The sequence below is a fragment of the Anas acuta genome, chromosome 22 (assembly GCF_963932015.1).
Source record: "Anas acuta chromosome 22, bAnaAcu1.1, whole genome shotgun sequence".
Lineage (NCBI taxonomy): Eukaryota > Metazoa > Chordata > Aves > Anseriformes > Anatidae > Anas > Anas acuta.
The window spans coordinates 4,294,256-4,307,170 of record NC_089000.1 but is presented as its reverse complement, the minus strand read 5'-3'; the positions used below and the strand labels follow the sequence as shown (position 1 = coordinate 4,307,170).

The following is a 12,915-nucleotide window of genomic DNA, read 5'->3' as shown; positions in this document are numbered from 1 at the left end:
AGATGCATGAGTTGTGCGTGCACGACTTGTGCAGAGGTGCACATGTGCATGCACGAGCTGCGCACACGAGTTGCACACGCACAAGTTGCACACGAAGTTGCACACACACAGCTGCGTGCGTGCTGCACAGGTGTTGCACACACAATTTGCACATGCACGACGTTGCACACACACAATTCTCACACACAATGCTGCACACACACACAATTTGCACACAAAAACGCACGATTTACGCCCCCCCACCCCCCCCAGCAGCCGCACCCTTCCCGCAGCAGTGTCGCACCACCGGCCGCACCGCAACCCCCCCGGCCCCCCAAACCCGTGCCCACTGGCACCGGGCAGCCCTGGGGGGGGCCGTAGCGGGTCCGGGGCTGGGCCGGGGGCTGGGACCGGGGGCGGAGCGGGGCGGATCGGGGCGGAACGGGGCCGGATCGGGGCCGCCCCCCTCCGGCAGCGGGGCCGGGAGCCCGGCGGGCACGGGCGAGCGGAGCAGGTGAGGGGGCACCGGGCGGGGGGCACGGGAGGGGGGCGTGGGGGGCTTGCAGCGGCTCCCGGCCTCGGCTGGGGCTCGTGGGGAGCCCCTGGGGGGGCCCAGGCTTGGTGCTGCCCCGGCAGGGCGAGTGGGGGCTCCCCCAGAGCCCCGCGATGCCTCAACGGGTGCAGGGAAGCTGGGCGAGGTGGAGCGCTCTGGGCTGCCCTTGGCAATATAGGGCTTTTTGGTTTTTTTTTTTTTTTTTTTTCACCTTGGCATCTGGGTTTCTGGTGACGTCTGCCCATGGGAGCAGTTGGAAAAAGACCAATTTCAGCCACCTCCTCGGCGAGGTGCTTTTGTTAATGCCGTTTTGTCAGGCTCCCGGGCCGTGCCCACCCTGGCAGCAGGCATGCAAAGTTCCCAAAGCGGCCGCCTTCGTGAGCGAGGCTCGGGCACACGAGGGGACCAAACCACAGCGGGGTCGGGTGGTTGAAGTCCCACATCACATGCATGTTGGGGCTGCGGAGGGAGCTTTGCGAGCTGCTGGTTTGCGAGCTCCTGCTCTAACCACTCAGTGCACAATTTGTCGCTTGATGCTTCCTCACGCAGCGCTGGCAGCGTGGCTGAGTGGCTGTGAACTTGCCTAAAAGGCCGCTTGAAAGTTTCTCGAGTCCTCCTGATGCTTTTCCTACCCCCTGACGTTCCTCTGCCTCTCTCTGGTGATGCTGTTTTGCTTCCAGAAGGAGGTACGGCTGCCTGCTTCTGCTGCTCTTAGGTGCCTCACCTGAGCTGCCCATCCCTTCCCTTCCCTCTGGCTGACCCTTGTGGCCATACCCAAGGCCCTGCTGAACCCAAACGAGGTGCAGCAGTGCCGTGCTCATGCCCGAGGAGCTCTGTGGCCCTGCTGGTATCGCCCTGCATGCATTCTGCTTTCCTCTCTCTTTCCCTGCTGACAACCCCGTTCATCATCGGCCCGGCGCGCAAACGAGGTTAGCTCCGGTTCAGATTGCATTAGTGCAGTTCTGCTTCCCACTGCTCCTCACTGGGATTTTACGGGGGTGTGCATGTGTAAGGCGGTCATGGAGCAGTGTGAACGCTCAGAAGAAAGGTGTGCTTATTTCAGAAGGGGAGGAGCACCAGCCAAGGGATTCTTTGGGTCCAGCAGTTGTTCAAGGCCTGATCCCTGTGGTCTTCCTGCAGCTAGAACACCTCCTGGGGCAAGGAAGGCCCGTTGCTCCCTGTCAGTGTCTCAGGATGCTGAAGGTGCCAATTTCTGTGTAAATACTGCCTTGTGTCAGCCCCTCTGGTAGGGTAGGGGATGCTCTGCAGAGTTGCAGAGGCCTGAAATGTTGGGCGCGTGCATTTTCATCCCTTGTCCACTTGTCTTGAACAGATCCCGTTGTACATCTCCTTCAGTTAATGGTTTGTGTAAGCGAAGTAATGAGGAAAGGTGATTAGTCATGGGCTTAGAGATCTCTCATGAAAGGCATCATGGAAACAATGCAGCTACGTGCCCTCTGTAGAGCCAAAGGAACAACAAAGTATTGTGAGAACAAACGAATCAGTGCACAGGGTTGTGTGGCGGGATATAAAAGATCAATCTATAAAACAGAAGCTGATAATATGCAAAAATCTTTATTTGAGTTTTATATTTGGCAGAGGTAGAAGTCTGGCTATGGCAAACCAAATAAAGATCACCACATTCAAAGCCCAGGTTTGAGGAAATGAACCCCGAGCATACAAAAGCGTTGACTTCAGGTGGTGTTAAGGGTTTGAATGCTCCTCCCCACCTTTTCAGGGGTTTTTCCTGCCTGGTTCACGGTCCAAGCCTTACACTTAGGGGTGTGTTGGAGGAGGATCCAGAGGCAGAGCTGTGGTGCAACTCAGGGCTGTGCTGAAAGTGCAGTGCTGTCCCACGAACGGAGAGGGAACACAGATGGTGTAGCACAGCTGGGACACTGACCTGTACTTTGCAGAGAACTTATGGAAACTGTACAGGAAACACTTTTGACATGCGAGAGCACAGGAGCTCTCGTGTGCCAAATCTATCCTATTAACACCTTTTCCAAAATGAATGGTGTTCAGAGGCAGCTCCGGGTCCTGTAAGCAGGCTGGAGCATCCCACCTAATCCACTGGGGCCAGGGCACAGCAGACACTTGCACCTCTGCACCCAGCAGCCCCCCAGGCTGTGCTTCTAGCACCTTTCCCCACCGTGTGTTCATTTTTAGAGGAACAAATAAATACGTTGTCAGAGCTGCTAAGGTCACTGCTACGAGCTTCTGTTGGTTGCATCCACATCCTGGTACTGAGGCCTGGGTCATGAGTTCTTATGTTAGGCCACAAGGCCGGGCAGGTTCAGCTGTTTTTAATGTGCAATTAAGTTGATGAGTGGCACCTGGTGCACGTAACCAGCTAGCCCTGCTGAGGGGCCTTCCCCAAAGCTCCCACCTGCAGTCAGTTGGAATTGCTTGCGTGTCTCTGGGGGCACACTTGTGTGCTCGGGGAGTTTTCCCTGTCTGTTCTTTGAGGGGAATTTGCAGGTTACTTTTACAAAAGTCTGATGCTCAAATGACTTGCTTTTGCCTGTAGTGTACAGCAGACCTCTTTCAGCCCGTGACCACCACCAAAACAGCAAGCTGGAGCTCAACACAGCTTCAGAAGACTCCCTGACATGGGTGTGCTGTGTCAGGGAGAGCACAGACTAGGTTCAGACCTGCTAAGCATGTTGCTTGTGTGGTAAAGACGTGCCAAGCACATGTGTACATAAAAATTCCCGTGGTCTCCTCCCCCAGCTGAGCTGATACCTGCAATGAAAGTGGCTTCCTGCAGTCTCCCACGCTGCATGCATCACCTGTGAGCTCCGTGCCACTCATTTCTTATAAAGTTGAAAGGTTTTTTGTAGTCTTGGGGTTTAGTAATTCTGTAATCGGTTTGTAGGCGTTAGAGCTTCCGTGTCTGTCTAACGCAGCAGCCTCGCAGAGGTTTGTGGAACACTACTCCGCGTGTGATCTTGATAGCTCGCTGCTTTTTTTTTTTTTTTTCACTCAATAGCAGTTGTGTGTTGTAAACACCAGAGCTGTGGTTGATGAGTTTATAGGAGGAGATGTGTGTTAGTGTGTCTTGTGTTGACTGCTGGCTCACTAAATACCGCCCAGGTAATTTCAAATGTGCCTGCTACATTCTGCATAGATTTGCCTTTCTGTGCATTGCACGTTTCTCAGTGTGCTACGAATTCAAAACATGTGTTGCCTCCTACTGCTGATATCATGCCTACATGTGTTACATGGCATCCAGTAAAGGAAGGGTTTTATGATGGACTCATCCCATCTGCGTCTCAGCTCTGTCTTGGCCATCTTTCCTCTTTGGGAAAAATACACATTTAATAACTTCACATTACTGCAAGGTGAGACCTTAAGGAGGGCAAAGCAATCTGTAGCTTTCCTGTAGAATAATCAGTCGAGGCAAAGGGGGAGAGGGAAGCATTCATCCTCACCTGGAACTTCATCTCATAATTATTTTCCTCTGCCTCTTTTTCTGCCCAGGGATGGAGAGGTCTGGGCATTGTAAGATGGGTTCGTTGCCCATACAGCTCTCAGCAAGGCGGTGATTAGCACCAGCAGCCTTTCCTGATTGCTCCCCTAGGAAATGGGCCGACTCCACATCCCAAAATTACTGAGGGATTGAGGAGCAGGTGTCCACTACTACTAATTTTTGCTGCTGGTTGGACCGGGCTGAACCAGAGCAGGAGACAGTGCGGAGCGTGTCCATGTGTATTTTATTTCTAGTTTCATGAGAAACTACCGAGCTTTTTACTTTCAATTATGAAAATATTTCACAGTGCAAAAATACGTGTGAAAAGGGGATTACACTCGGCTGCTGTGAGAATGGTGGGGAACAGCTTCTTGCTTAGACCCATGGAAAGCTGTTGGTGCCAGCTCGATGCTCTGGGGCCTGCGTTGTGCAACAGTTTTTGTCTCTCTTCCTCTTACACGCTCTGAGAAGTCCGAAGCAACACTGAGCCCTGCCAGCTGCGTCGTGGCTGGCCGCTCACCGCACCTCGTTCGCAGCACCCGGGGCTCCTACCACACGCGCTTGCTTACTGTGAGAGAAAAACTTCAATTACTGCCTCCGTGCAGGCCGCAAAGAGTGGCTTTGTAGGGCAGCAGGGGTCCAGCCCCTCTCAGGAAACAGCAGAATAATGTTTTGAGCAACCTGCATCTTGCTTTCATGTTGTCTGGGGTCAGTCTGCCTGAGGGGCTCCTGGGCAGCCCATCACTCGCAGGCCTTGCATGATCTTAGGCATCCAGCCCAAGCAAATACATGCCATGGGGCAGTTTTTAAGTCCGTTTTGTATATAAGCAGGCCCTGAGGTGGATGAGGAGGTGTCTGAGGTCCTGTGTTTTCCTCGCATGCTCTGTGTGTGACTCCGTTATGTTGGTCCTGCGTGAGGGCCAGGCCTTTACTTCAGATGTACACGTCTGGCCACCCAAACAGATCGGCTGGCTGGCCAGTCCTGAAATATCCCTCTCGGATGTCGTGTATTGGCCAGATTTGGGTATTCTGCTTGTCTGCCCTGCTCCTTGACCCCTGGGGTGCTGCGCACACCCTGACCTGAACCGCTGAGGCTTTGGGCCTAAAACAAATCCTGGACAGCTGTGGGAGATGTGGCTGCTGGGGGAGGATTGAGTGTCGTAGGGAGGTGGAGGTGGGGGAATGTGGAAGTATTCTAGCCAGAAGATGATGTTCTGGGGTGTACGCAGTAGGAAGCCAAGGCTTGGGGGGTTCTTCTGTAGAAAATGGGTGTTTACAGCCAGTGTAGATAAGCAGGAGCCTTGGGTAGCATGTGTACTCGCATGGGGTGGGGTCTGTGGGGTTTGTGTCCCACAAAAATACAGCCCTCTGTCTCACCCATGCTTGCCCTGGCTTTGTGGGATGTGCAGGCTGTGCAGTAAAGTAATTCCTGTCAAGTGTGGGTTGAATAACTTGAACCTCAGGCTGCCAGGCCTACAGGTCGTAACCTTACCATAATCCAGTAATCTGTATATTCAACAGGATGAAAGATTGAGATGAAACTGGGACTTTTAGAAATTGGTAGCTGCAAGGGAGAATCTATCTTCAGCTTTTTTATTAAAAAAAAAAAAAAAAAAGACTGAAGCACTGAAAGTCGAAGAGTGTATTTCAAATGATACCAGTAGTGTAAACCCTGATAAAAAGGAGTCACACAGCATTTGGCTACTTGTAAATGGCAAAGTGACCTGGAGGAAAGGGAATTGTGATTACTCTTTCTCATGAGGTCAGGATAGTGCAAACAAGGTTACAGCCTGGACAACTCTGTTCTGATTTCCCAGGGTGAAATGGGAGATGAAAGTGGGGGAGTCACCTTGTCTATCTTGGCGTGGTTCAAGATACCAGTCTGTTCAGGGTTTGCTCAATGTAGCAGTTGTCACACTGGGTCAGATCTAATGTCCAGCTAGCAAAGTGCTCTGAATTTAGCTGTGAAAAGAGGAGAGATTTAGTAACAGAAGCATTAGAGGCAGCACGAGTCCAGAGGTTATCCTTCCTTTGGCTTATCCACCTTGCCTTCTGTTGGAAAACATCCCTGTACATCATGAGATAATGGGTGTGATGTCTTTGGAAATGTCTTGAGCAATTGGATCTTGGCATTGTTGTGTTAATATCTTAGGTATGGTACTTCGTGGCTGATGGGAGCTTTCTGTCAGGTAGAAATCCTCAGCAGAAGGAAGCAGCTTGGCCAATATTGGGTCTTCCATCTCAGCTCGTCAGCAGGGTCGTGGCAGTTTGCTGCTTTTGTTCCCCTTGGGAAGGGCTGAAGGAGCAGGTATTCTAGAAACCTGCTGGTATTATTGTCAATGATCAGAGGACCAGGCAAGCTTGTTTTGCTTTATTCAAACTTGTAAACCTTGCCTCCTCCCCCTTGTACTTCCCTCCCTCTTAAGGCACATGGGTGGTTTTGTGGTCTCTGTATCCGGTCCGTGTGTGATACAGCATGTGCACTGAGGAAGCAGGACAGATAAAACATAGCTCATATTTCTGGGAATCCTTGCCTCACTACTGATGGGGAAGTGTTGTGCTCCCAGGCACTGCAGATAAGATGCTGGGCTTCTTGTCGTAGCGAAGCACAGGGCTGCCAGCAGTAATTCGGGAGACCCAAATCTTCAGCAGCGTGCTGCTCCATTTCTCTCTAAGTTTGTACACATCTGACAGCTACAGAGCTGTGTTTTAAGTTGTGAAGCAAATTTTGTATTGGCATCATGGACCGAGGATAAGTGACACTGGCAGAATTGCTCAGGGCATGTTCAGGGACAAATTTAGAACCAGCAGAGTCAGACTGGCTGCCTGTCACCTCTGGAGGAAGCTAGGATTTTATTCTGCTGCAGTGTTTTGTTCATAGGCAAATGAATGAAGCTTGAGGGTTTCTCTGACTTTGAGACTGTGTCTTTATGAAGGAAACCATATGATGGCCCTCTGCTAAATGCCTCTTGTTTTTGGTGTTTTGTGCACATTTATCCTGTGTTTACACCTGAAAATGCAAGGCGAAGGGATGCAAATGGAGTTAACTAATTCTGAGTGCTTCAGCCTTAGCTTTCATTTTCCCTTTCCTTTTACCAGGGTGGGGACTATGCAGTGAAGTATTGTTATTTTTTGTTTAAAAAATGTGTGTGTACTCAGAACGAGCAACACCTCTTTCTCCCTCTGCAGACTGGAACTGAGCTCTGGAAAAACAAAATGGAGCTTGGAGCATGTGGCCTGAGGATTACCTTTCAAAGCCAGGGGTAGGGACTCATTGTTTCTGTTGATGGTTTGGTTGGAAAATGAGCTATTGGGAAGATAGTTCTTCAGTTTCTTTGTCAGAGGTGTTTAAAAGAGATTAAGAAAGGGTTGTGTTGAAATAGAAGCAATAATATAGCAAGAATATCCCTGTGGTTTAAAGGCACTGGACTGGAAATTTGACTAAGGTGCTAATTTTCCTGAGCTATGCAGATATTCCTTTCTTTAGGTCCTTTTGCACACTAAATTTGTACAGAGCCCAGCACAGACTGGAGTTGTGCCCTTAGAAGATATTATGTACTGAACAGCAACATTTTTCTCTTTTCTTGCAGGTTGTAGCTAAGAAGTGAGCAGGATGCCCCCGGGCATTTACTGCCCTATGGAATTCTGGTCCAAGGGGGAAAACCAGAACATCCAGGTGGACTTTCTGCTGCCCACAGGCATATACTTGAACCTCTCTGTGTCCTGCAATGCCAGCTTGGGCACCATCAAGCAGGTAACAGCCTTGTTCCAGTCCTGTCTGCAGTCTCCTGGAACAAGGAGTCTGTTCTTGGGAACACCTGGGGAAATGTTTTTGGTCTCAGCCTGACTTGGGTTTCTTCCTTGTTGTTCCTTGTGACAGTCTCCACAATCCTAAATGTTTGTCTAGCTGCTGAGGCTGCTGGTGCTGGTGCCAGCGGTGCTGGGCTTAATTCACCGGGCAATTCTCCAACCCTGAGACAAGAATCAGTTTTTGAGTAACTGTGGAATGAGGGCAGATTCACAGCGGTGACACAGGGCTCGTGGTCTGCATGTTCGATCAGTGCTTCCCTGAGCCGTCCAGTCCCCACACTGGCTTTTTCATTATGAATGCTCTCATGTATGCAGATGCAAGGAGAAGTCACCCCAAATAGTCAAATACAAATGCTGGACTGACTCCAAGTGTTCAGGATGTCAGCACAGCCATCTCTTGCCTGACAGAAACTGAACAGTGAAAGTTGAGAAGTGATAGAGAGAATTCCACTTGAGAAATAAAATGCTGCAGTGAAACCGTGTGTAAAAGGCACGGTACTTTCTTGTTTCCCTGGGCAGGAGGAGGGGTAGGGGAGAGTGAAGGAAAACAGAATGGAAAAGGTTTTCTCTGCAGCAGCAACCTGGCCTAGATGAGTCACAGATCACAAGGGACAGAAGCACAGTGCCAGATTATTCCAAGCTTTCTCATACTGCAGTTTTCAGGTCAAATTAAAAAAAGGGCGAGTGGAGCCGATTGGTTCCAGCTGCTACGTTCCAGGTCTGTGTTTTACAACCAGTAGGCATGCTGGGTCAGACTGGAGGCCCATTGACTGCAGAGCTGTTTGTCCTACTAGCAGGTGCTTAGGAAGAGAGTAAAGGAGTGGAATATGAACAGACACGTGGAAGTGTTGTCTGCTGGGAGCAAAGAGGCTTGGAGAACTGGATAGAGTTCAGAAGACTTTGGGAAATGCTTGGCTCTGTCACAGATTTGATGTTACTGGGGGCAATTTACTTAATCCACTTTTCCTTCCAGTGGGAGTCATTTCTCATTTCACCAGGCTAGCAGTCAGCAGATACTTGCTGTGAGTTATCCAGGTGAGGGTTATTTGAATACCAAGGTCAGGAGATTGACTGTGCCTGGAGCACATAGCAAGCACAAAAAAAAGGAGGCCAGTTCAAGGCACTTACAAATAAATCTGCCCACGGTTCAGCAAGATTTGGAGCCCTCCCACTTGGCTGACAAGCAGCCTGTGAGTGCAGGAATGCTATGAGAGGTTTGGGAGAGGGAGGTTGTGGGGTGGCAGAAGGAGGAAGATGAGGTTCTGGCGGAGCAGCAGTAGTTTCACCCCGCTGTCGTTCTGTCCCAGGTGGTGTGGAAGCACGCTCAGTATGAGCCGCTCTACCACATGCTCAGTGACCCCGAGGCCTACGTCTTCACGTGCATCAACCAGACAGCCGAGCAGCAAGAGCTGGAGGATGAGCAGCGGCGGCTTTGTGACATCCAGCCCTTCCTACCAGTACTGCGGCTCGTGGCTCGAGAAGGCGACAGAGTCAAGAAGCTTATTAACTCCCAAATCAGCCTGCTCATTGGGAAAGGTCAGTTCCCCCACCATGGGTCTCACCAGGAGCGTGGTAGGGCTGTTGGTGATATGTGCCTCCGTCCCAGACAGCGTTCCTAAGCATGGAATAACAGTGGAACCTGCTGAGATGGTAGATGAAATAAGCAGCATTGGTCTGTAGTGGATCCAGAAAGGGAACAGTCTATGTGGGAACCCAAGAAGAAGGGTGATCTTCCCTGCTGGCAGAGGGGCATAGTAATTGCATCGTTACTCTGCCATAGTAATTACTTATTTACTCTATGCAATTCTGCAGAGGAAATAAGCAATTATTAGTAGCTTGGCTAACTCTTCTGCTTTTGGCCAAATATTGAACATGTGTTTAGGAAGATTGTTTCTCAGACACTTGATTACCAAAGGGTGATTGCCCCTGTTGGGTGCAGGTGCTTATTTTATCTTTCTCTCTTCCTCTGCATGTAGGTTTGCATGAGTTTGATTCCATGCAGGATCCAGAGGTGAATGATTTCCGCACCAAAATGTGCCAGTTCTGTGAGGAGAGAGCAGCAAAGCGGCAGCAGCTCAGCTGGGCAGCTTGGATGGAGTACAACTTTCCCTTGCAGCTGGAGCCCATGGCCAAAGGCTTTGGGACTGGACTCCTGCACACCCCCACCAAGAACATTTTTGTCAACGTCAAGTTTCAGTCTGGTGGGGTAAAGCACAATTTTTTCTGTGACGATGTTTAGCTTGTTTGTGCTTTCCCTTTGGGTACCTTTGGGTGTTTGGAGACGGAATAATGTGTACGTGCACAGTGTTCCCATGTGCTCAGTGTTCATCTTCATCCTCCAGATTCCATTGCCTGTGGAGATGGTTGGGAGGGATTCTTGCACCTCCAACCAAGGAGCTGTTCCCCTTCCTGACCATGCGTTGGGTGTACTGGTTAGCTGGTAGCTGAGGTTGCTGCATGCACACGTGGTGGAAAGCTTTTTGTTTATGGGTGGGAGAGAAGCACAGACCCCAGTGTATGCCTTTCCTTTTGAAGCCCAAGAGTCTGGTCAGCTCATGCTCGGCATATGCTGCTCGCAGACATTGATCTGTGCTGCCCATGGCCCCTGTTCTTGCCTGCTACCCTTAATTAACGTGAGTTTTGCATGTTGTGCCACCCCCAGGGGAGAATGGCCTTTGGGAGCAGTGTGTTTGAGCATGACGACCCCAGGCACCATCTGCCTTGATGACAGTACCGAGATTTTTAATGGCTAGCACAGCACCCACATGTGCTGGTGATAGTGCTTACACTGGACTTGAAGTTCTCCATTTCGAGCCCTGTGCTTGCATTGCTGAAACACGTTTCTGCCCAGTTTGGCAAACATCCCTACTTATTTGCTAATGTGTTTGTGGGGGGGGATAGGGTGCCTCCCTATCCTTCCCTTCATTGTCAGCAACAGGAATGCTGTTACCTCCCTGCTGAGCTCTTGCTGCTTCTTGTGCTGATTTCAGCCCCTCGCTGGTATTTGACAGTCTGTGCTATGTTGTTGGGATTGCAGGAGAGCTTCACTTTCCAGATCGCCCCAGATGAGTTCCCCATCACGTTAATGAGCTATGCTATCAAGAAGCAGGCTACTGTCTTCCGCCATGAGACAATGGAGAGCCCGGAGGACTATACCCTGCAGGTGAACGGGAAGTATGAATATCTGTATGGAAACTACCCCCTGTACCAGTTCCAGGTGAGCCTTTTGTCTTCCTTTATCAGTGAGTCTGTTCCCCTTTGCCCTCTAGCTGGGAGAGAGGGTTGAGACATGTCCTCCATCAAGGAGATGTTGCTGCTTGCAGGAATGCAGCATGTTGATGGCAGGACCCAGGTGCTGCTTGGGGCCCGGGGTACTTCTAGCAACCTGACAGGTCCTTATGGTTTTGGGGGCTGGTGATCTAGCTTGTCCCTGGGTAGCAAGTGCAGTGTAAATGCATTTATAGATTATAGTTCTGGAAATGTCTGCTTGCTTGCACGGTGGGCTGCAGGTTTTCTTCCTGGAATTAGGGCAAGTATAATCCCCTATCCTGCATATCCTGACAGGGCAAACTGGAGCTGGGAGTGCTGAATCCTCCTCAGCAGTTTCCCTTAATGCAGCCATATGAGTCTGTTGCTGTAATGCTGGTTATAAGGCATGTCACATTTTTGGCTCTGGCAGTGTGAGTCCAGGGAGATGCTGGATTAAAAAGCAACAGGAGATAAAATAAAACTGAATTTTTGATTGTTGCTGTGTCCTTTCCATATTTTCTTTCCACCTGTTTCTGCTTTGGGCAGTTCTGATTTGCTTGACTGCTCGTGCCTGCCTGGCTCTGTTTCATCTGTGCTGACTCTTCCATCTTTGCAGTATATTCGCAGCTGCCTGCACCGAGGCCTAACACCCCACCTGACCATGGTACACTCGTCCACTATCATTGCTATGAGAGATGAGCAAATCAACTGCATTGCCAACACCCCAAAGATGTCTCCAAAGCCTCCCCCGCTCCCCAAGAAAAAGGTAAAAGGGCACAGTGACCCCACCAGCTCACCCTGAACTCACATGGAGATACTGATACGGTCTTGGAACAGCAGCTGGTTTTTCCTGCCACTCCTGGGGCAGGTTATTCCCCAGGGTCCATGAGCTGGGGGTTTCCAATCAACCTTCCAGCTCCCTCCACAGCTGCCCGAGTTGTCACAGTCTTCATGCTGCCCACCTGCAGCGTCACGCTCTTTTCTCTTGGGGCAAAAAGTGTGTGATGAGTGATGATATCTTGCCATAGCTTGAGAAGTCTTTGTTGCATCTATTTCTGATCTGAACCCTTTCTTCTTTCTAGCCAAACTACGGTTCTCTCTGGTCCTTAGAGCAGCCTTTCTACATTGAGCTGGTGCAAGGCAGCAAGGTCAATGCAGATGAGAGAATGAAGGTAGGTACCGGCTCAGTCTGGGGTTTTGGTTTTGTGTTTTGGCTTTCTTGCTTTCCTGGTTGCATCGGTCTTGTTTGTGTGTGGTGAGGAAAGCAGGGGCTGATCGCTCGATCTCATGTGATCCTCATCATGCTTCATTCAGCCCTGGGGCAGCTTCTGAGCTGCAGCACAACAGGAAGGGGAAGGCAACTTGCTAACCAGCAGCACAGCAGCGGAGCAAGGCGTTCTTAGAAACACTCCTCTACAAGAGCTTCTGAGTAGCAGGCAGTGCTGCTCCCCTGCAGTGATGCTGCTTGACAGAGGTGTGGAGGGGCAGGGAAGTCTGCAGAAGGCAGAGGAGGGGAAATTCAGCTCTGAGAAGAGAGAACAATGGGAGATGTGGTGACTGGTAAAGTTGAGACAGAAAGCATGATGCAGCCAAGCCCTGGGATTTGCAAGGTGCTTGCTGTGAAGAGGGAGCAAGTGAATGTGAAGGGGAATGGCTACCCTTTCGGAGAGGAAGGAACCAGGGCAATAATATATCATGTATACATGTTCTGCAGGGCAAAGCTTTATAAAGAAACAGGCAATGAAATAGTTATGTCTTCTGTCCAGTGCCCCATCGTTTGCAAGGAGCTTCTCCTGGGGAGTCTCCTGTGATTCAGACTAGCCAGCAATGCTGTAACGAGGTAAAGCTGGGC

At 50.4% G+C, this 12,915-nt stretch overlaps 1 protein-coding gene across 6 annotated transcripts in view; it reads left to right on the top strand.

Annotated features, from left to right (window-relative positions):
• Positions 1 to 12,915, top strand: part of PIK3CD (phosphatidylinositol-4,5-bisphosphate 3-kinase catalytic subunit delta) — a 45,025-nt gene that overhangs the window by 12,851 nt on the left and 19,259 nt on the right. For 2 of the 6 annotated variants that reach the window (XR_011089479.1, XM_068658581.1), the window contains exons 1-7: positions 345 to 493; positions 7,595 to 7,758; positions 9,122 to 9,350; positions 9,791 to 10,020; positions 10,852 to 11,031; positions 11,680 to 11,829; positions 12,146 to 12,235. Coding sequence is in view for 5 of the 6 variants with exons in the window: in XM_068658581.1 (XP_068514682.1) it covers positions 7,618 to 7,758; positions 9,122 to 9,350; positions 9,791 to 10,020; positions 10,852 to 11,031; positions 11,680 to 11,829; positions 12,146 to 12,235 (1,020 nt within the window). In the remaining variant the exon portion in view is untranslated. Of the gene's footprint in view, positions 1 to 344; positions 494 to 7,193; positions 7,268 to 7,594; positions 7,759 to 9,121; positions 9,351 to 9,790; positions 10,021 to 10,851; positions 11,032 to 11,679; positions 11,830 to 12,145; positions 12,236 to 12,915 lie in introns of those variants that run through there. The other 4 variants (XM_068658582.1, XM_068658583.1, XM_068658584.1 and 1 more) reach the window with 4 other exon arrangements.